Here is a 23,915-nt window from a genome sequence, read left to right as displayed (position 1 = left end):
TAAGAATAAGAATATATATGAGTAATCAGGGATAGAATAACTGTGAGAATTTTTCTGAAGAATATTGTGAAAAATGAGTGGCAAATTACGACATAAATAAGATATATTTATTGAATTGTTTAGTAACTTTTTATTGAAATGAATTGTGAATTACAATATATATAAAAGGTAAGAGTTTTTTTTTTGTATATGTGTTCTATATATGTTTGCTTTTGACTCTAATGAATGTAAGTATTTATCTTGTTGATCATTGCATTGTTCCAGCCATTTTGAACAGTAACTTGAAATTTGAAAATGAGGAAGTGAACATTTAACCTGTGTCGGATAAAGTAACATAAACAAGTTAATCCAGATTATTAACTTGTGAAGGAAGAAGAAGTCATGTCGGTTATATGGTTTATCTAGATGAACCCATGATAGCGGATCAAAGGTTTATCCGGATGAATAGGCTATACCAGATGGATGAGTTAACCTAGATAGCGAAGGTTCTGGCGGACAAGATAAAACTAAGATAACTAAAATGGCAGGTCTTGTTCAATCAGATGAACAAGATAAGAATCAAGTGATTCTGGAAGATAACTTGCAAGCACAAGTTAATCTAGAAGAATATCTTCAACTGTTCAAACTATAGAACTCAATGGTTTAACATAATTGAACAAAATTAGATTAGAAATTAACCAATCAATATAGACTTCATTGAGGATTTTGATGAAAATGTCATGAAAGTCACAAAATTAAACATACAAAAAAAGGTAAATCAAACAATATATCACACTCAAAAATGAATTCTGAATTATCTTCAACATTAATCGAAACCAAATTTGGTTCTCTATTTTCTCTCCCTTCGCGATTCTTCCTCTTTTTCAACCAGTCGTTGGTTTCGTATCCATCAAACATTGTTTAGCGAGAAATACTAATAAAATGGCTAGGTTACTCAGGCTCCTAATCCTATAGCCAACGTTCAAATGGCCCCTCTAGCGCGGCATGAACTCCATTTGTACTCAATACGAATGCAAAGTTCAATATTTTTTTAATACAATTGTCATAGCATGACGATCAACAAACTCTACAGCCTACGGAATCAGGCCAACGTTTGTCATAAACTCCATGTCATGAGTTGTAAATCCATTTTCTTTATCGACATGAGGTTTATCCCCACCATAGTAAGGTTTGGTACTCTTGAAGCTAGCGAGATCCAGGTAATTTTCTTTATTTTTTTCAATGCAGAAAAATTACAATTTATAATAAAAAGTGATGATCACCATGATATATCAGTGGAATGGTTTGATGGTTTGGTTAACAAAGATGTAGATATCACTAATGAGATTTACTCTCTTAAACTATTGACTTTGATCATCAAGTAAGTATTTTCTTCATTAAAAAAACATAGATATTACATCAACATAGCAGATAGGCGGGCAACAAACTGCGCGCCACCCCTTTCTGAATTGCAAACCCTAACCTGCTAAAGACATACCCCTGCCCCTTTGGAGTCGACACATTGCTATGCACAACCCGTTGGACCCTGGTTAGGAAACGGATAGCTTCCGGTGCCAAGGAGCCAAAGGTATCAAAAGCCAGAGGGACAAAAACATGTTGGTTCTCTTCGCAGAAACGGATAGCTTCAGGTGTCAAGTAAGTTATTTTCGATTTTTCTAAATTACATATAACGGCATGATGTTACTAGCATTGCGTAATTGTCAAGTATATATTGTTATGAAGGATATGATGCTCTACTCTTTAACTGAAGATTACAAATTGCACGGGATAAGATGGATTTTGTCGAGGAAAATTTCGCTCCCCTAGTGGCTCTAGATATCCTCGACAACACGCTTCGACTTCCCAACTCAGGTCGGTATTGGGATTGACAAACATGAGTGATTAATTGCAAAGAATACAAGTATAAGATGTCTAAGAAGATGAAGATTCTTACTATTGAGATGGAGTAGTCTTTATATAAGAAGTCACTAAGGCTTTCAATGGCCTCTATATGATAGGCCCAAAAGCGGATGGCCTAGGCCCAGTTTAAGAACATACTTCTCTGATATTAATGATTTTTTTAGAACGAGTATTTTTTTTTATTTAAGTCATCACACTTTTTAAATTGGAGAGTTCTGTTGCTTCATTCTGGCCAGACTATGTTGTTTTAACTGGGCCCATGTTGGCTTTGGCGTACGACCGGGAAACCATACCGCCGACAGCCACTTGATAGTCATTGTGCCGCCACAAGAGAAGAATTCTCTGACATAACACACGGTTAGACAAAACCCGGGATTCAAACTGACAGCCTCACGAGGCCTAGCTTAAATCTTTCATTGCCATAATCTACCAAAAGTGACATAAAGAGGGGATCAAACTTAAATCTCTACTAGAAAACCCAAAATTTTCTACCACTAGACCACAAGTGATAGATTCACAACATTAATTATTTAAGGACATAATTTTTCATGTACATTAAAAGTAAACGGTTTTGTTTTTGTGACATGAACAACATAATAAATTAATACTCTTTTGAGAGATACTAGCCAGTGATGCCTCGTCGCATTGTGTTGTAGATGTAAACATATACATTTTTTCCTGCAAATTTAAGACGTACACAAAGGAAAATTGGTTAGTATTTGTTCGACGTCGAACCTAACCCGAATTGACCCATTATAATATAACATAGCCCGAATCAACCCGTTACATATAAATCATAACTTGAGTTAGACATGATAAGAAAAATTAAATGACTTAAGCTCAACTAATTAGAGAGAGAAGACGTTTGTCCCATTAGAGATTATAATCCACAAGGTTTTCCATAATTATTACTTGAGTTTAATTATTTTCTTAAAACTGACCCACTACAAATAAAACAACCCGAATCACCCCGTTATAGATAAAACAAATTTGACAAATTTGAGTTAGACTTGTTTAAAAAAGTGACCTGAGCTCATTTCAGTAGAGAGTAAACACATTTGTCCCATTAGAGATTATAATCCACATTGTTTTCATAATTATTACTTGAGTTTAATTATTTATTTAAAACTTGGCATCCCTATCATACGTCCTCACGTATGTAAGATGATGTAATGAATAAGGAGATAATATGTAAAAAAACAAAACAAAACTCTAGAGTTAATCTAAGAAAATCCAATTCTTTAATGTAGCAATTCATTCTTCTTTTATATATTAGACGAGTGCCTGCGAGATGCGGCAGGTATTTGGTATTCATGGTTCGGCCTAAACCCTTAAAACCGGTCATTGGTGTGGTTTCAGTGTTCGGTTTTCGACGTCAAAAAGATGTTACTAATGGCTGAACTCACGGGTTAACATAGGACCTTCAAAACCGACAGTAAACACCCAACGTAGTAATTTATTTAATTTATAAAACTATTGCAATATTATACTCAAATTAAAGTGAATAAAATGTTCGTCTTTATGGTATAGCTTTTTTAGAAAAATATTAATATACGAAAAAGTTATGGTCGTTAAAACTTGTTGGGAAAAGTTTGTTTAAAATTGAAATTTAATTTAATATATGGTTAAAGATGAAGGGGTAAACATGTAATTATTCTTTCATTTGACAAAAGTTGACTAAATTGGGGGTGTAAAAATGTAAATATTTTATGAATTTTGTTTAAAATACAAGTTTATCCTTTTTATGTATGTACCTTATGCATTATTGGTTATAAATTGCTTAAAACCAAGTGTCTTAATTTGTCATTGTCTCCTATATTATATATAGTATAGATAGTATAATTTTAAAACCAACAATTCATTTTCCTTAGCATTTGTAATTGACATGTTACTCCATTTATTTTATTTTATAATTCTCACAATATATCAAATAAAAAACTATTAAGTTTTTATTTTTGTTTTACAACTTTTTATATATTTTTATTATTGATTTATTATTTTATTTCTTTAAAATCATATTAAAAGATTTATTTATTTTTTACATGTATTAAAAAGTTTTGTATATATACTTTCTCTAGCTAGTCATTTTTATAAAATGTTTTCAAAACAATTTGAATATTTTTTGTTAGCTAGGTTCGGGTACATGAGATTAATATTACTTGAGAAAAGAGCCAAATTTGTTTATCAATTTATATTTTATTTAATCCATTTAAAAAAACAATATAATTTTTGATAAAAGAATTAAAATGTACGTATCTTAACTTCTTATTGAAAAAACACTGTCCTAAAATATTAAACCAAATATTATTAAAAAAAAATTAGAGCAAGAAAAACAACATTTTTTAAATAAGAAAAAAAAGTTTTTTGTTTTTTATTTTTTTTTTAATATACACGAAAAGATAATTAAAAAAACACTTTTAAAAAAATAGACAAAAAAATATTTTCTAAAAATAATAATGATAATAAAAAATACAAAATGATAAAAGAAACAATAAAAACGTCTGAATCATATTTATGTAAAATTTTAAAATAAAGATATATTTAGTAAAATAAATAGAAGTAAATACTTTTAGCAGCACCCTTAAATAATTCTTTTAACACCTTTCTTAAAAAGAAACTCATTAAACTTAAGTCCAACCAACTCATCATCATGTACTCTCGTATTAAATTCTTTAACAAACTTAAATAAATTTAATTGAAATTTTCCTTTTGACCTTATTCGTACAAAACTATAACCTTTTTAAAGATCTATAAGCACCTAAATCTTTCAGTATAAGTAAAAACATCTATATATATATTTTTTTTAATATGGAAAAATAGTTAATTTGAAGATTTTGAATCTAAAATCTATTTTTTTTCTTGTTACAAATGTTACCTTCTATTTTATTTTTGTAAATGGATAAGAATTAAAAAATAAAGAGAAAATTTATAAAATAGTAAACAAGTTTCAAAATTTAAAAGTTTTTGATAACTTAAAAGTTTTTAAAGCACCAAAGGATTCTTGAGGTTTTGGCCTTTGGGTTCAAATCTCCCATATAACAAAAACATTTAATAAAAACAATAAAAAATTGGTATCACATTATTTGTTATGACTCCATCATAGTGACGTTATTTCAAATAAAATGCAAATAATATTACCAGTACGTATTTGATACATGTAATAATTTTAAATTTCAATATATTACAATTTACACATTTAATGCAAAACTCTTTTACATATCTATATATACACACGTACATATTTTTGCATGTCACATAAGCCTCAAAAGGATCCATCAATGGCGTTCACCCTCTTCATCTTCATCGCACTTCTCAAACTAGCCACCGGTGATACAATCCATAACCACACCAACTTATTCAAGGCGATCCTTGTGTTTGGTGACTCGACTCAGGATTCGGGCAACAACAATTACATATCCACCACATTAAAAGCCGACCACCAACCATACGGCCAGGATTTTCCTGGCCGTGTCCCAACTGGCCGGTTTTCAAATGGAAAACTCGTGCCAGATTTTTGGGCCTCTCTTTTAGGAATAAAAAAAACAATTCCCCCATACCTTCAGCCAAATCTCTCCAGTCATGATCTCATGACGGGAGTCAACTTTGCTTCTGCAGGATCAGGTTACGGTGACATCACATCCGGTGTTTCTCAGGTGATTTCGATGAGCACACAGTTGACGTATATTAGGAAGTATGTTAAAAGGTTGAAGAAGACGTTCGGGGTAAAAGAGGCGAAAAGTATACTTTCGAGTTCATTAGTGTCGATTAGTGCTGGGGGTAATGATTTCCTGATTAGCTTCTACGATCTTCGTACACGAAGAGACGATTTCACAGTTGGTGATTATCAAGATTTTGTTTTGAAGAAGCTTCAAAACTTCACCAAAGTAAAACTTCTTTCATTTAGTCGCATTTTATTTTTTATGTGTTATTATACTTTAGTCACATTTTATTTTATCTATGTTACTAAATTTTAAATGTCAAAATTTTCTCATCATCTCATACGTCAATAGCTCTACTATAAATGAAATTGTACTATATGCTTTTTATTTTAATTGCGTTTTCTGAAGACGATGATGGTGATTTTTAACAGGAGCTATACAAGCAAGGATGTCGAACAATTGTGGTTTCAGGCTTACCGCCACTTGGGTGTTTACCGATTCAAATGGCGTCTAAATTTACAAGAAAATGTATAAAGGAACAGAATTTTGATGCAAGAACTTATAATCAGAAGCTCAAGAAGTTATTACCGCGAATACAATCTTCTCTTCCAGGAAGCCGGATTATGTACTCGGATATATACAATCCGTTGATGGAGATGATTCACCATCCAAAAAAAACATGGTAACATCATGATGTTATTAGTTTCTTCACACGTAATAATTAATTAAGAAATGAATTGTTTTTAATGAATTGAGTCAAATAATTTAATTAAAAAGGTAAAAAACGGTTTAAAAGGTATCTAAAAATACGTTTTAATGTTATATCAAAAAAGTTAGATATATCTTTAATGATCTTGTTTTGATAGTCATAAATTATAATGACGTTTTTTATTACCATTAAAATACGGTTGACCGTAAGAAATTACTTTTCCTTAATAAAGTATTTTTATTATATTTTAATACTATGATTAACAAAGCCTTTATTTTAATTATGTCTTGAATGTAAGTATAGTTTGGATGAATCATTAACAAATAAAATGACTACAACTTTCTGTATCTTTATGCATGCAAGTACAAAAAACCAATAATTAATTAGGATAAAAAAGTTGAAGATAGTATACACTTTAAGTATTCATTAATATTTTGAATTTAATCAATTTATTTGGCATATCTTTTGATAAATATTTAAATATTTAAATAATATATACAGCAAAATGGGTAAAATTTAATACTTACAATAAATGTTATAATAGTTTTAAAACTAATGCAAAATTTTCCTTTTTTTTACTCTCCACAGCTCACATATTGGTAAGGCTGAAATTTAACTTTACTATTTTCTGATTTTTATTTATAAATATAGTCTAGTTTCTTTTCCAATAATTTTCATTATTTAGTAAAAGTCTAAAATTACAACTTAATGAACTAATTTTTAATATATTTAAATTGAAAATTAAGTTGTGTCCAACATACTTTTGTTTTTTTGTAATTAATATATTCAAAAAATATTTATAATTATATACAACTCAGATTTAATAAAATTTATAACAAAACTCATGAGACAAATATATGTAACAAATAGTTTGATTTATATTGAATATATAGGTATAGCAAATTTCTTTGAGATAACTAAACTATGTTAAAAAAAATATCAAATATTATTACCTTAAGGTTAAAAGTGAGAAACTTGTATCTTGAAACCCAGGTATATATAAATTATAATAGTTTCTTGTTAAACAATTTGGGTTGACAACTTGACATGAAACAGTTTATCAGCAAACTTCTAAATAAACTATTGATAACACCTAATTATAAGCATTTTTATATATAATTTTACTTTGAAGAATATAAATGTAATTATAGTGAAACAATCCATATGTTTTTGCAGGATTTACCCAAACTAAAATAGGATGCTGTGGATTAGGGTTTTTGGAAGCAGGGCCAACATGTACCCCTTACACTCCACTGTGTCCAAACCCTTCAAACCATCTGTTTTTCGATAGCGTTCATCCGAGCGAGGCTGCGTACCGTTACATTAGCAAGACCCTTTTCAAACAAATCCTCCATTACATGAAATGAAGTCATGAATAACTCCGGCCATCGATCCAAGTCTTTTAAATCACATTGTTGATTAATGATGATGTAAATATTGTCTTCTCGTATGATTGCGAAAAATATCTACTCTAAAGCTGCATTGTTCATTAATGATGATTTGATGGTTGATTTTCTTTAATAATGGGTTATTATATATAGCATCGACCTCTAAAAATGATTTTGTCAACTAAATCAACGAAAATTGCAAATTTGCATAAGGTGTGATCGAAATGCCAAGGGACTACCCTTTTTCGATAATACCCAAGCGCCCTACTTAATTCTGAATGTCGTGCGCTTATATATTGCCTTCATTATGATATGAGGCGGATACACAAAACTTTTGTAACGGGGCACAATACTGTTTGGCGACGGTAGTGAGGCAACATGACGCGATGGGAGGCAGAATATAAGAAGTCGGAGCGGTGTCTGGGAGGTAGATGTTTAATAACGATGACACGACGCGTTAAAGAAGTCAACATTAACCAATCAAGATTGGATATTAATTGGTTTGGGCCTTAGGCTTAAAGTTTTGAAGGGCTAACATTTAGACTAAATCAAGAAAACTTTTCAAACATGGTGTCTTTGTTAAAGTTGATTCACAAATAGTATGGTTTTAAGATGTATTTCAAAAATGGTGTAACCGTGGTTTGAAACCACGGTTTGGGTATTTATTTTTTAGAGTGTGTCAGATGTGAATTATATAAAAAAATATTTTGATTAAAATAAGACAAGCCGTGGTTTAAAACCACATATTGCATAAAATATTAACCTAATACCACCTAGGAGAGGTGATGGTTTTGCTTATTACTAAAGCCGTGGTTTGAAACCACGGTTTGAACTTTTTAATATTTTTAAATGCCGAGAAATATATGTATGTATATGTTTACCTTTTGTATCTTAACTCAAGCCGTGGTTTTAAACTAAGGTTTGAATTTTATTATTATTACTCTTCTCAATTCAATAATGTTTACACGTGATGGTTGATAGCTTTTTCGTATTGAAGTTCTTACCGTGAACTTATATGCTTACCTTTATTAAAAAAATAATAAAAAAACATCAAACTGTGGTTTCAAACCACGGCTTGACTAACAATACCATCACTTTCACGAAAAGTGATATTAGGTTGCAAATTTAGCTACAATGTGTGGTTTCGAACCACAGTTTGTATTATTTTAATCAAGATGTATTGTTTTATGAAATTCTATCTGACATGCTTAAATAAAAGAAGACAAACCGTGGTTTGAAACCACGGTTACACTATTTGTGAAAAAGTTCAAAAACCAATACCATTTTTGAAATAACTTTTATTAAAAGCACCAATTATGAAAAATTTCCCTAAATCAATAAAGGTTTGCACTTTGTTACACTACAAATGAAGACAGGACGGTGTGCCAACGCCCACTCTTATTACACTTTGAACCCTTCTATGGTTATGATATGTTCTTTGAGAGTCTTAAGGTTGGGGGAGAATATACGTAATCGATATGTTTGTGATCAATTCGTTCAATCATGATGACGTTTAATTATTGATATTCATTGTGCTCTTGCTTACTTGATTAAATTGTGTTTATTTCTGTTGCATTTTGTTCTCTATTGTTCAATTAGTTGTGTTAAAGAACGAATCCATCCTAACAATTGATTTCAAAACCTCATTTATTGAAATTTGATCAAATTGTGATGCGTTGCTCTTTTTTTGAATTTTATGTTTATCGATTTCAGTTTCAAATTCAAATATTGTTTTCACGGCTCGTTTTTATGATGAAGGATTACTTGAAAGAAAGATCTTGTCACATAGAATATTGTTTTTATACTAGCTTCCTTTGATTGTGCGATTAGGTTGTTTTGACAAGCCTCTTATTTATGATTATTAAGTTGGATGAATACCCGTCATAATGTTTTTATGCTAGCATTAGATCACTTTTATTGGAGTATAATATTTATTTTTATCTCAGTTTATGATGTTTTGTCATTTTCATTGTTATTATTATTATCACTAGTTAAGTGGATACATGTTCTATGTAGCTTCTTTGGATTGATTTTTTCTTGCGTTTTACTTTATTTCGTTGTATGTTCATTTAGCTAAGAAAAATTCAAACCAAGATTTCTTTATTCGGTTAGTCAATTACAACGATTTAGTATTATAAAATTACCTTATCCATGGATTGACACTCGGTTCTTAACGTCACTTTATTACATTCGATAGGTACAAATGTACAATTGTCTTTCGTGTGTGGTTTAGTTGTAGGTGAAAACCCATTTCATAACCCGATTTGCGTGGAATTTTTGCTTAAAATTAATATATATATTTACACATGTATGTAGTACTGTCGATTTTGATATTGTTAGGGATGGAAATGGAATTGATTCATTTCGACTTTAGGTTCAGATGATTTCGAGTAGAACTTATTTTTATTTTTTTTCTTGTTACCATTTGAGTAGAAGAGTAACATATATGAACATGCCCGTGAATTTTAAAAGAATTAATTAATGAGAGGTCTACATTTAGAAATCAAGCAATCTGGTGTCTATAGAGGGGTGAGAGTGACGTGAGAGTGACACGTAAGATTTTATGTTAGACAATTATAGATAGTCAGATATATAGATTTGATATAAAAAATGGTCATCTTTTTTAACAGCTAATACACATTTGTCCATAGAATATAAGGTAATTCGGCAGATTTCTTCTTCGTAAAACTTGAACCTCTTATTACCAATAGGAAGAAAAACCTTTTGGGAAAACCTCTTTGACAATGCCACCAAGGTGATGGCAAAATGATAGAAAATTGATTGAACTTAACGTATAAAAATATGTGTTATTATTTTATTATTTTAAGTAATGGCTATATTAGCATTCGCCAACATAAATTTACAAGCTTTATCTCCGAAATCCCAAACCGATTCCTAGCTCGATAGGCTAGCGATAGTGTTCCAGAAGTACCCGACCCGATGCCCCGCCACCCTAACCTTGGATCGTCTAATTAGCCATATGACTGTTTTGTTTACCACTTGGTTTTGTTTGATAAAAAAAGTGAGATCACATTATTTGTTCATGATGTATCGTCATAATGACATTATTTCAATTACCATACAACTAATATTACCATGTACGTGCAGTCAAATGCAATCTTATTACAACAATCAAATAATAAAGTAAACATTACACAATAATACATACATTTAATGCTTAACTTTATATAGTTCATAACAATAAACACATATATACACACATGTAAAAGTAAAACAACCCTCCAAATGATCCATCACTCATCAATGACGTTCACCCTCTTCATCTTCATCACTCTTCTCAAACTCACCACCGCGGATCCCACACATAACCTCACTAACTTATTCAAAGCCGTCCTAGTGTTCGGTGACTCCACCGCAGACTCAGGCAACAACAACTACATATCCACCCCATTCAAAGCCGACCACCTTCCATATGGCATGAACTTTCCTGGCAAAACTCCCACCGGCCGGTTTTCTAATGGAAAACTCGTGGCGGATTTTTGGGTATCTTTGTTGGGTATAAAACAAACAATCCCACCATATTTGAAACCGAATTTGTCACATTTTGATATCCGGACAGGAGTCAACTTCGCATCGGCTGGATCCGGGTACGATGATATAACTGCTGGTGTGTCTCAAGTGATTCCTATTAGCAAACAGTTGAGTTATTTTAAGGAGTATATTAAAAAGTTGAAAAATGTTGTGGGAGTCACAGAGGCTAAAACTATAATTCAAGGTGCTATGGTGTCACTTAATGCCGGGACTAATGATTTTACTATTAGTTATTATGGTTTGCGTACAAGAAAAGATGAGTTTGCTATTGGAGAGTATCAAGATTTTGTTTTGAAGAAGGTTCAAAACTATACAAAGGTAATTCCATCTCTCTATATCATTACATTTTTTTTTTGGCTTTTTGCATATATTGTTATACTTCTACGAGAAAAGGTTTGCTCAAAATCGGCTCGGTTTGTAAATGAACCGAGCCAGCTTGGTTTGTAAACATGACAAGCCCTAGCCAAACTTAGTTTGGCTTGTTGGCTTGCTTATTAAGCTTGTTTAACACGCTCTTATAAATTAAAACCCAGACTTTAATATTAACCGGCAAAATAACTAAAGTTTTACGTTATAAATTTTATAGTTTATTAATTATATATTATGGTTTTGTTATAAGTATTGCTTTTGTCTTTTTAATTGGGATTAGGATATCTTGAGAACTATGGTGAGTTTCAAAGACCGGCAAAATTTTATATTTTTTTGAACGACAAGAACTTGTGCAAACCATCAAATTTGTTTCTCATTTTTTCCCAGATGAATTAAGTTCAAATTATCATACAAAATACGTAGAAAACATATGCTTAAATTCGAATTCTTATATGTAATTGTCGTTGCAAAAATGTGTGATTGATAAAAAATTACATATGTAAACATATGACCTGAATTTTTTTGCTAACACGTTTCCACATATATAAGAAGCCTGCATACGTAATAATTTTGTTAATTTTGTATCTATAATTAGCATATAATGCATATGAAAATTCAATCAAACAAGTCGAGGGCACAACTCATTTTTCTTAAGATGGTGATGGTGGTTTTAACAGGAGCTCTACAAGCTTGGAATTCGAACAATGGTGATTTCAGGGTTACCACCGATGGGGTGTTTACCGATTCAAATGTCGTCTAGATTCACAAGAAACTGCTTGAAGGAACAAAATTTTGAAGCAAGAATTTATAATCATAAACTCAAGAAGTTGTTACCTAAAATTCAATCGTCTCTACCGGGAAGCCAGATTATATACGCTGATGTCTACACTCCGATGAGAGAGATGATTCAAAATCCACGAAAACATGGTACGATCTTGACATTATTTCTTTACGCGTGAAATCAACAAATATTCTTAGTTGAGTCACACAAAATAATTCAACAGTTTAAAAGGTAATTAAATAAATGTTTTAATTGTTATATCTTGTTTAATGAACATAAATTTTAAAGATTTTTTTAGCTTACATTAAAATGTGTTGATCGTATTAAATTATTTTACTCTAGTTATATCACGATTATGATATCAATTTTAGTGCCCGTATAGAATAATATTAAAAGTAATGTATTCAAAGATTTTTTTTACTTACATTAAAATGTAATTGACCGTAATAATTATCTCTCTCTTTTGAATTAATACATAGAAGTACAAAATACCATTAATTAAAAAAAATACAGAATTAAATTATAGAAAATAATTGATTTTTCACCCTTTTTAAGTTTTAATATTGAAATCTTTCAACTTAATTAGCATATCTTTTAAAATAATTTTAGATATTGTATTTAGCAAAATGGGAGCTATTTTGTGCTTATTAGTTACTAGTTTTTCAACCCGTGTATTACACGGGATTTTTCAAAATGATAAAAATTAATAAAGTTTGTTATTTGAAATAAAGACAGAAAATTAAATGAAAAAAATAAATGAATTATATAGTATAAACAATAAAAAGTATAAAATCTTAATTTTACAAATTAGAGAAAATCTTTTTATATACAACATTTGTTGTTTTATCATAAGTATGCACTACTTAGTATTATTAGGACTATAAACATAATCAACATTTTTTATTTTGTATCTTTTTTTTGTTTCAAACAATTAATTTTATTAATTTAAACATTGACAAATCTCGTGTATGACACAAGTTCTAGAGCTAGATGAAATGAACAAACGACAAAATAAATTTATTTAGGTTTACATTCATAGTCTAATTTTCCTCCTAATTTTCTAATTTATAACCCTTTTGACAAAATGGTTTTACCCATGACCCATGGATAGATAGGATGAATAATGTGAGAGATTAGAAAATTAGGAAATAAAATTAGGCTAGGATTAAATATTGTTAGGACACCTAATCATCGTTATTTTTGTTTATTAGAAGAGTAGGATTATAAATTTTGAACCAATTATTACAACTAGAGATTGAATCAAATACAAATGAAATTAAATTGCTAATTGTGAGAATTAAATAAAGTAATTATATATATATATATATATATATATTCAAGTAGAGTAATTATTTAATTACATCATAGAATAATTATGTAATTACATTATAGAGTAATTACATAATAACTCTATGATCTAATTACATAATTATTCTATTTGATTCTCATAATTAATATATTAATTTCATTTATACGTTAACTTTCTCCATTACAACTAAAGCAATTTTTTTAATCTGTTTTTGCTTTCAACTTATAAATTTTTATTTTTATTTATAATATAACTTAACTTTTTTTTATCAATGGTCTTTCGCATAGCGGTATAAAGGTGTTGAATAAGAATTTTCTTTTCAAGGGGTGAGGGTTCCCGTTGTTTGTAAAAGAAAAAGGAAAGAAAGAAAAGTTTGATTACTTAGGAGTACTAGAGTTACATCTTTTGTTCTAAAAATACATAAAACTTCGTTTATAAAATAGTTCATATTATTTATTTAATATTGAGTTGTATCCAACATATGATTTATTTTTTTCGTGATAACTAGAAAAAAAAATACTTCACATACAACTCAGTAGAAATGGGTTTTTGGAAGCATTTACTTCTTTAATATGTCAAAAACTATTATAATAAAACAATCCAAATGTTTTTGCAGGATTTACCCAAACGAAAGTGGGATGCTGTGGAACTGGGTTTTTGGAAGCAGGACCAATATGTACCCCTTATACTCCACTATGTTCAAACCCTTCAAACCACTTGTTTTTCGATAGCATTCATCCGAGCGAAGCTGCGTATCGCTACATTACCAAAAGCCTTTTGAAACAAATTCTCGGTTACATGAAGAAATCAGGTCGTAGTTTCTGAGATTGTAAGGGAAGTGAAGTTAGTTTGTTTTCCAGTTAAGAAATGATTAGATATAGAACAAATGTGTAAGTTAGAATATTTGAAATGGTCATTTCTTATTTGGGAAATGGGGTTCTATAATAATTATGTTTAACATTTTAGTTTATATTTGTTTTCCGTAAACTTCTTGTAACTGATGGCAAAAGTGACCCCATATCACAGACAACGTTGGAAGGCCCTAGCTAGCCCACCATTTCTTGTTACAGGGAAAGGCCAAAAAAGGGCCCACTGCGGTTAAATGCGGTTTTTTATATGATACTTTCATGAACTGCTTTTTTAGAACATAATTTTTCAAAAATAAAGTTAAAAGATTTTTCATTCAAATAATGGTTTGTCACCACCACCTCATCGTCGATGCCCTCCACCACTTCCCTTCTAACACCACCTAAACGCCATTGTCGTCACTTCTGCAAATCCGCAATGCTATTGAACCGTAGTTCTACTTAATCCATGTGGAGCGTTTATTGGGTCATTAACGTTTATGTATGAACTGCGTGCATGGGCTGGACTGGCTTTGTCTAACCAAAGTCCAAACAAGGCCGGCTCAATGTGTTCGGATGTCTAAAATCAAGTAAAATGTTGAGGGTTTTTTTTCTCCTTTTTAAGCATATAGTTATAGAGAGTATCCATTAATTATGGAATATGGATTATATGAAGTGATAATAGGACGTGACATTTCTCCTTAACTTGTGACTCATCACTAAGTTATTAATTCAAAAAAAAACACTTTTAAAAACCCGTAATACAAACTTATGTTTTAGGTTGATAAGTGGAGGCCTAAACCCCTTGGCCTTATTTGGCTTACCCACGAGATGGCCTTGAGCCTACCTTGGGCAAAGCCGGCCCACAGGGGGTGGCGGGGTGGTTAACAGCCACAGGCCCGACAACTCATTAGGCCCGAATTTTTTTTTTTTTAAAAAAAATTATATTTATTTTTATTAAAAACAATATGTAAATTTAATGTTTAAACCTAATTACATCATCAATAGTATGGTCTAGTGGTAAAGGGTATTACTCTCAACCGAAAGGTTATGGGTTCTAGTCTCATTTGAGACATGTTTAATCCTATTTTTATACAAATTTTTTTTATACAAACCAAATTATAACCAAGTAAACCTATATAAAAATTTAGTTATTTAAACCAACAAAATACTTCTTTTTAGTTAAAGCCTAAAAAAATCGCCTTCAGCCCAAAATTTTTTTTTGCTTTCTTGAAGCCGGGCTTGACCTTGGGTTTATTAGGGTGTCGAGCTCCAAGTCTTAAAACTATAACATGATCACTATTTTTGTTTATTATTGTTCTAATCTTAACAATGGATCGTTTGGTATTCATTTGATATCAACAAATGCCGCCACCACTAGCAGCGAGAAAAAAAATATTTAGCGAAGTATATTTTTCTCTATACCGTCTTAAACTAAATAAAATTGGTATATTTTGTAATGACCCATTTTATGAACTTGTTTTGACAACTTAGCAAACCCGGCAGCCTATACAAATTAAATAAATACCCATCTTATAAATAGACACTCATCGTATAATTTTTTTTTCTAAAAACGAAATCTTTTATTTTTCGAGACTTGAACCCAAAACATTTAGTTGATCAACAATCCAAGACATTTAGGTGATCAACAGATTTCGTATCTAACACTGAGCCACTAATCCCAGGACACCAATCGTATAAATAAGTTGCAACTAGCAAGTTTAGAGTAGTTAGTTTGAAAGCCCAATTTGGACGATAACAGTACCCAATCGAATAGACCACTAAAGGTAACAAGCCCAACTCTGAAGAGTCAACTCTTAAACATGTAAAAAATTGGTTACTAGCCTCAAAATGACCAAGTCTCTAATGACTATTATTTTTTTTTATTTTGAGTTGGTCAAGTGTAAATACTTTCCCTTTTGTTTCAAGATGTTATATATACTCCTTCTGAATGACCAAGTCTCTAATTTTATTTTAATATTTCAATTTCGTCAATAGTCAAGTGTAAAATACTTTCTCTTTTGATCAACGTAGTAGCAAAGCTGTTAGACCGAGTACTTGCTCGGCATTTGGTCACTATCATTGCCCATTAGACCATGTCAAACAACTCAACTACCATGACAACGGTCCAACAATCTGATAGTTTTATCGTCAATGATCCGCAGAGTGGAGAACCCTATTTCTAAAACCAGACGACCCACACGAGTCTTCATCATAGGTATCATAATATATAAAATATATTTATTTTCATACTTTTATAGGTATAAACTAATGACGCTTCCATTCAAATTTCACTGTTTAGGTAGTTGAGTTGACAAATACAAAGCAAAGGCACAACTGCCATGGTTGAATTTATTTGTTTAACAAATTTTTAGTTTTTTTTTATAAACAAATTTAGTTAGGCCTTATTAGTGCTTGCTAATTATGGCCTTGATTGAAGGCTCACCTAAGTTAACCTACTTTTGAAATTTTGTGGCTCTTTTAATTTTCTTGAGTTACACTATTTACTTATTATTTTCAGTTAATATTCAAATAAAAAAATTGCATATTGGAAAGTTTATATAGAAGATTTGAGAGTATTAATATTGAAGTTTTGAGAGTATTAGAGTGATCGTAGTTTTGTCGTTAAAAAACATAATGGAAAATTTATAGTCCACCAGCACTAGAGTTTCCACTACCGTCGTTGTTGCCACCTATCAGTGCATCTCCACTTGCCGATTGATTAAGTTCTATATATGAGCAGTATATCTACTTAGTAGCGAAGCTTGGATGAAGATGTCGAAGGGGCTAGACGAAAATAGACATTGAAAAACCGTAAACGGAGGGGGGCGGATCAAATTTTTGGTTGAAAACGAGTAAATTTACACTACGTATAAAAAATGTCGGGCGAAAATGAGTAAATTTATCCTACTACGCGAAAAAGCGAATGGCCCCGGCCCCAACTATCCTTTGTCCTTGTATCTACTCTTTAAATTTATGTATGTATAAGTACAAATACAATAGTAGGTCATGTCCATGCTAGGAGTCTATCGTGTGCATAATCTATTTCACAATTTTTATGTATTACACTTTAAATTATTCAAACATTCTAGAAAGAGGTAGCAGAACTAATCTGGTATTAGGAGCCCATTCCACGTGTAACCAACCTTATTATTTGTTATTAGTTATAATCCATTTTAAAAACAAATCTAGGAAACAAATACACATGGTTAAACCAAGAGAATAAAAGTAAAAAGCAAATAAATCTTCTTCAACTTGTACACATTACAAGTTCAAAGTTTCACTTTCATAGTTGACATTTACAATCACAAATATATATTTATATATTGGTGAAAACCCAGTCACACGTAAGAGAAACAAAAGAAGAAAGGAGGTGCCTACTTGTAACTGTATTAGTTTTTTTTTTTGTTGGTTATGAAATTTCATTGCTAAACTCAAGCAATTACAATAAAGTGCCAAGTAAACGGACAACAAACAGAGTCGTCCCCCTTTTGAATAACAAAACCAATCCAACAAAAAATAAAACTTTGGTTCTTAGGTGTCGAAAGGTACTTTATTAGTTACTTTTTTTGTTGGTTGCGAAATTTCATTGCTAAACTCAAGCGATTATGATAAAGTGTCATGTAATCGGGTAACGAGTTACGCTACAACCCTCTTTTGAATAACAAAATCCATCATACTAAAAACAAAACTATGGTTTTTAGGGTCTGAAAGTTACTTAATGTGTTATAAGTTACTTTGTGGTGTAAGTTACGAATGATAAAACATGTCGTGTTGTGTTAAACGGGTAACGTCTACTGAATACAAACATGACATGTATGTCACAGTGTGTCATTTTATTAAATAGTAACATGTTTAACAAACGAGTTACACGACACTATTATGATTAACATGAATGAGAAGACACAACACATTAACACATCAAATATAAGTTGTTCAATAGCATAATGAGACAACATGTTTTAACGCAATTATTAGCATGACACACTAAACACGTTTAACAAGTAACACAACACAGATGACATGATTAAAAAATTAAATACCAAATTTAAAATCCATATTTGAACACTATATATTTAATTATTTATAACTATAAACAAGTCATAAAAGTTGTCATGTCGACCTACTAACGTATCTAACAAGTAACAACGCAATGTAAATATGTTTATATGTCTTACGCGGGTTGTATTTAAATGTGACAAAACATGGCGGGTTAGGTGGATATGAGAGGGCAAAACAACATATGATAAATAAATAAAAAAGTTATTAATTTGCTTGAGGTCAAAACGGATAGACTCAAATTAAAATGAGTTGTTTTAGGAAAAAAAGAAGTAATAAAATAGGTTATATGCTATTTTTTAAATATTTTATGGTGGCTAGTAGCGAAGTGTGGAGGTGGGACGGTGGCGACTATGGAGGTGGCTTGAGTGGTAGACTGGTAGTGACATTGTGGTGGCAGAGATGGGCGCGACAATGGAGATGATGGTGACAAGTGGCGGCGTTGGAGGCGACAATGATTGTGATGCAACAACGATGGAGACAGACAGTGGTTGTTGGCGGTGCTAACCCTTTTGGACATATTTATGTTAACGAGGATTACAAGAGGACTTGATGTATAATTTTAGTATAAGTAAATCGATTCGGTCTCTAGTTTAAGTTAACCTAAATGAACCCATATACAAAATTGTTTTTGTCTAGTAAAACTCATTCTTTTAGCAATTAGTCATGATTGTCACCTATAGTTGAATCTATTTTTACAAGTTTATAAGCACTCCGAACTGTTTATGACCCATACATGTTTTAACCCAAACACTTATTCGGTTAACTTTGAGTCGAGTCAAGTCGAGTCAATCCTCTTAAGGTATCATACCATAAATGGCAACTCTAGGGAGACCTCAACTGAACTTATATGCTAGAAATATTAACATACTAAAGATATCGATACCTATGCATACATAAGTCACAAGCGAGGATCCTTAATTAATATAAATTCAGAAATATGAATGTATGATTCCTTGGAGTTTTTCAACAACAGAGAAATAACAAAATAAAAAATAGTTTGAAAGTTTAAAAAATAACCATGTTATTAACTTAAATGTCAAAATTATAATTGATTTCTAGTTTGTGGTTGCACCAAATCTTACTTGTTTGTTGGACTAAGTTGCAAAAACTATTTTGTTTACTATTGACTCATTAAGTCATTAGTGATAACAACATAGTCACCCTTTATTAATCTTACTATAAATAGACCACCTCTTCTGGCAACAAAAGCCACACTTCCAAACACAATGGAGTCCAACCTTGTCTTCATTGTTGGCTTACTTGTCATTCTCTTAACACTTGTTTCCGTGACCAATGCAAATGAAGCAACTCATTAATATGAATTCAATGTATGTTTCTAAATCTTGTTTATGTTCATTAAACTTCTATTTGTAGGTTTTTTTAAAGTCGTCGTTAGAAAGTTTGGCCAATTAAATTATCGTCGATAGAGTAGTTAAAGTAAATGTTAAATATACATACCATGGCTTTCTTATTACACCGTTTTACATTCGTCACTATTGTTGATTATTAAATATGCATGATATATGCATGATTTATTTTTGGTAATCGGCTTTCCATTATAAAAAATATGTGTTTATACAATAAACAGTAGTAGACTTTCTATAAACAATTGTAAACGATAACATTGTTGGTTTTGTTTTTTAGGTTCTCATTTTTATTTGTTTTTGCTAACTTTTTTACTAATAAAAGGTTCAAGAACAAACAGTGACGCGGTTATGCAAATCCCATCAAATAATTACGGTCAATGGACAGTTTCCCGGTCCGATTGTGGAAGTACGTAACGGAGATGCCGTTACCGTCAAAGTCACAAACAAAGCTCGCTACAATGTCACAATCCATTGGTACTTTGCATGTCATTAAACCTTAAATTCTTCCATAACAATGTAAAGTTATAAACTGCTAACATATTTTTGGGTGCATAATAATGTTTCCTAGGCATGGGCTTAGACAGATGCAAAACCCATGGGCCGATGGGCCCGAGTTCGTGACACAGTGTCCAATCAGGCCCGGCAACTCGTACACATACCGGTTCGTCATACAAGATCAAGAGGGCACCTTGTGGTGGCATGCCCATAGCCGATGGCTACGAGCCACGGTCTATGGTGCACTCATAATTCATCCAAAGTTGGGTTTTTCATACCCTTTTCCTAAACCAAAACTAGAACTCCCTATTGTTTTAGGTACATTTATTAAGTTATTACATGTCTAAAACTTTATATACCATTTTGATTTTCGTAAAATATTGTTAATCACTTGACGATGATCGTCACAGGCGAATGGTGGAACCGGGACATAATTAGTGTCATGCAACAAGCGTTATTTAGTGGTGCGGCTCCTAACATTTCCGATGCACTCACCATCAATGGTCAACCCGGTGATCTATTCAAATGTTCACAACAAGGTTTGTTGGCACTAACCGAAATTAACAAATAAGTGGTTGGGGGTTCGGAGGTTTAGTCTAAGACTCTCCGCTAGAGATGATCAAATGAACGGGTTGGTTAACGAGTTAAACTGTACTTTTTAACCGGGTTATAACAAATTTAAACAAATATGTTACTTTAAGACAATTTCTGTTTAAAACTTTCATTAACATATCTTTTTCAATAATATTATTAAGTAACAATGTATGTAACAATGTAGGTACTGTAAGATATATAGTGAACTCTGGTGACACTATTTTACTACGAGTCATCAACTCTGCACTCAATCAACAACTTTTCTTCATGGTTGCAAGCCACAAGCTAACCATGGTCGCCACCGACGCGGTCTACACTAAACCATTCGCCACCGACGTCATCATGGTAGGACCCGGACAAACCACCGACGTCCTCCTAGCCGCCAATCAAAAACCAGGCCGATACTACATGGCAGCCCGAGCCTACGCTAGCGCTAGAAACGCCCCTTTTGACAACACAACCACCACCGCCATCATCGAGTACAAATCCGCCACTTCACGGCCAATCCTACCACGACTCCCCGTCTATAACGACACTGAAGGGGTATGCACCCGCCTTAACATCGAGCGGGGTGGATCAACCCACAAGATATAGACAAGAGGCTTGAAATCAGGATGTCACGAAGACACAAAGCCAAAACCTATGCGCGTGGAGCATATCACATATGCTCACGCATCACATATGCTCACGCATATCACATATGCTCACGCATATCACATCTGCGCGTGGCGCATATCACATATGCTCACGCATATCACATGCTCACGCATATCACATCTGCGCATGAAACATCTGCGCGTGAGAATAAAGAGAAGACCTTGCGCATCCCCGGGATAGGCGCATAAAGGACAACACAACAAATGAGACAATAGTCTAATCCAAATCAGGATAAGGACAACCATGATTGTACTCATCAGACAACCTTCCAGAAGGTATCTTTTAAGGAATAAAGAATGTGCTGATGTTGACAGCTGCCAATGAAGGGTGGACAACTCAGCAAAACCCATGTGCCACCACGTGATGGCACATGGGTCAGGTAAAATACCTTGGTCAGAGAATAATCAATGAAAAAGCACCGGGTGTCCTAAGTACACGTGGCGCGAAGCAATAGGAGGAGGCCAAAAAGGCCCTAATTGGGTCTGAGCCCAATCATTGGAAACCCTAATACTATAAATACCACACCACCTCCACAGTTGGGGGAGGGCAAGAAATATATTCTGAATCCTTTACTCATTTTCACATTCTTATCTTCTCCTGCAATATCTTATTCTCACACCGGAGGGTTACCCCAAAGAGGACCCCTCTGTCCCTTTCTGAGGGGTAAGCTCACGGTGCTGTTCGTTTTGTAGGTGGAAGAACCCGTATCTCGGAAAACCATCGGTGATATAGCATACTCGTACCCGAGGAACGTTGATCGTATACAAGTAAGTCGATACACGTTTCTTCATTGGCGCCATCACCTGTTACAACGGCAACAAAACCACTATTTCATCAATTTTCTCTCTGAAAATCTTCACCATGGTTTCCGGTGTTCAAAACAACGATCAAGTTCTGGAGGATAATGAGCTTGAGGATGTTAATGAGGGACATCAGGTTCTGAGGGCGCCGCGTGACACTGCGCGCACCGCCAGTAACCATCCCTTCAACATAACACCTCATAATCAAACTGAAACTCCCCCAGACGATCTCACGTTCCAAAATCTGACTGGTACAAAACAAAAAGGACCAATGGGCCCGGAAGTTGAAACCAATGACCCTAAAGAATGGCTCATAAACGAACAACGGCGTTTAATGGACAAATACAATGAGTTGGTAAAACACAAAAAGTTAGCCGATTTAACACAAAGGCTCGCGTTTGATAAACAAACCATTCAGGGAACAACAAAAAAGACGCGCGCGCTGGAAGACGGTCATTCTGTTCACACCGAACAAGCTGATATAAGTGATGAGGAAGAGGTGCACAGCATGAAGAAGACGCGAGATACTCATGCAGGAGGATCACAGCTTCGCGCACACGTGCACACAGCACCTGGAGCCAAAGCTGATATGGATTTATACACACCATACAACCCACAAGAGAAAGCGCAAGTGGACGTAACCACACCATATAGGCCAGCCATCTTGGTAAAACATTCAAAATTCACTGAGCGCATTGCGAAGGCTCCCATTCAACACAAAACCAAGATGCCAAGTGGTTTAGGCAAGTACGATGGTACAACAGATCCAGATGATTTCTAACAAGGTTTTTATAACACTGGAAACTTAGAAAGCTGGACGATGCCAACATGGTGTCACATGTTTGCTCGCTGCCTCACGGGTGCAGCGCGTGTCTGGTTCGAAAGCTTGCCGACAGGACAAATCGATGGGTTTGAAGAGCTATTGGAAAAGTTCCAGGCTCACTTTATACAGCAGCGCAGACACACGCGCGACCCCGATGACATCATGCACTGCGTACGCAGAAATGATGAAACCATTGAAGACTACATAACTCGTTTCAATCAGGAATCTCTGGCAATTGGAGGCATCACTGAACAACTCTTGCGCGTGGCCTTTATACAAGGTGCGCGCAGTGATCAACTCCGCAGAGCTCTCGTGAGCAGAGAAGGCATGCCAACCACTTGGGCTAAGCTTATGGAAGCATCGCGAGTCTTCGCGCGAAATGAAAAACAAATTGCCCAAGACAGAGCAAGAGATAAAGGGCATCGAACAGAAGCACCACGCAACAATGAAAGGAGGGGCAAACAAAACTCCGTATGGTCCAGGTTGCAACAAACCAATTATTCTCCCACAGAAAAGCAAGCGCAACAAAGTTCACCCCCACCCCAAAAAGACATTCTTAATCGCGGAGAAGGTGACAAGAAGGAAGGTGGCAGAGAACCTAACAGA

At 33.1% G+C, this 23,915-nt stretch overlaps 3 protein-coding genes across 3 annotated transcripts; all 3 read left to right on the top strand.

Moving 5' to 3' along the window:
* The first annotated feature begins 5,084 nt into the window (after nt 1-5,084).
* LOC143631856 (GDSL esterase/lipase At2g30310-like) lies at nt 5,085-7,889 on the top strand. Its single transcript, XM_077100480.1, has 4 exons — nt 5,085-5,858; nt 5,990-6,240; nt 6,769-6,776; nt 7,444-7,889. Exons 1-4 carry the CDS (start codon nt 5,148-5,150, stop codon nt 7,632-7,634), a joined length of 1,161 nt encoding a protein of 386 aa, XP_076956595.1. The 5' UTR covers nt 5,085-5,147; the 3' UTR covers nt 7,635-7,889.
* Nucleotides 7,890-10,876: 2,987 nt separating this feature from the next.
* LOC143631814 (GDSL esterase/lipase At2g31550-like) lies at nt 10,877-14,575 on the top strand. Its single transcript, XM_077100448.1, has 3 exons — nt 10,877-11,525; nt 12,254-12,503; nt 14,283-14,575. The coding sequence occupies exons 1-3, from the start codon at nt 10,902-10,904 to the stop codon at nt 14,489-14,491; spliced, it is 1,083 nt and encodes a 360-aa protein (XP_076956563.1). The 5' UTR covers nt 10,877-10,901; the 3' UTR covers nt 14,492-14,575.
* Nucleotides 14,576-19,208: 4,633 nt separating this feature from the next.
* Nucleotides 19,209-21,623, top strand: LOC143631855 (laccase-12-like). Its single transcript, XM_077100479.1, has 5 exons — nt 19,209-19,823; nt 20,263-20,414; nt 20,509-20,753; nt 20,846-20,974; nt 21,214-21,623. Exons 1-5 carry the CDS (start codon nt 19,800-19,802, stop codon nt 21,621-21,623), a joined length of 960 nt encoding a protein of 319 aa, XP_076956594.1. The 5' UTR covers nt 19,209-19,799.
* The last annotated feature ends 2,292 nt before the right edge of the window (nt 21,624-23,915 follow it).

This window comes from Bidens hawaiensis, unplaced genomic scaffold, assembly GCF_021521415.1.
Source record: "Bidens hawaiensis isolate Kalapana, Puna unplaced genomic scaffold, B.hawaiensis_p1.1 tig00006258_1, whole genome shotgun sequence".
Taxonomy (NCBI): domain Eukaryota; kingdom Viridiplantae; phylum Streptophyta; class Magnoliopsida; order Asterales; family Asteraceae; genus Bidens; species Bidens hawaiensis.
Note: the sequence above shows the minus strand (reverse complement) of the source record. Positions and strands in the feature narration are given on the sequence as shown.

Excerpts from the sequence above, each read along its gene's own strand:
- LOC143631856 (XM_077100480.1), top strand. The coding sequence starts at position 5,148 with ATGTCACATAAGCCTCAAAAGGATCCATCAATGGCGTTCACCCTCTTC. Across the intron at positions 5,859-5,989 it reads TCACATTTTATTTTATCTAT|GAGCTATACAAGCAAGGATG; the intron begins GTTACTAAATTT and ends GATTTTTAACAG.
- LOC143631855 (XM_077100479.1), top strand. The coding sequence starts at position 19,800 with ATGGAGTCCAACCTTGTCTTCATT. Across the intron at positions 19,824-20,262 it reads AGTCCAACCTTGTCTTCATT|GTTCAAGAACAAACAGTGAC; the intron begins GTTGGCTTACTT and ends TACTAATAAAAG. Across the intron at positions 20,975-21,213 it reads ATTCAAATGTTCACAACAAG|GTACTGTAAGATATATAGTG; the intron begins GTTTGTTGGCAC and ends GTAACAATGTAG.
- LOC143631814 (XM_077100448.1), top strand. The coding sequence starts at position 10,902 with ATGATCCATCACTCATCAATGACGTTCACCCTCTTCATCTTCATCACT. Across the intron at positions 11,526-12,253 it reads AGGTTCAAAACTATACAAAG|GAGCTCTACAAGCTTGGAAT; the intron begins GTAATTCCATCT and ends TGGTTTTAACAG. Across the intron at positions 12,504-14,282 it reads TCAAAATCCACGAAAACATG|GATTTACCCAAACGAAAGTG; the intron begins GTACGATCTTGA and ends ATGTTTTTGCAG.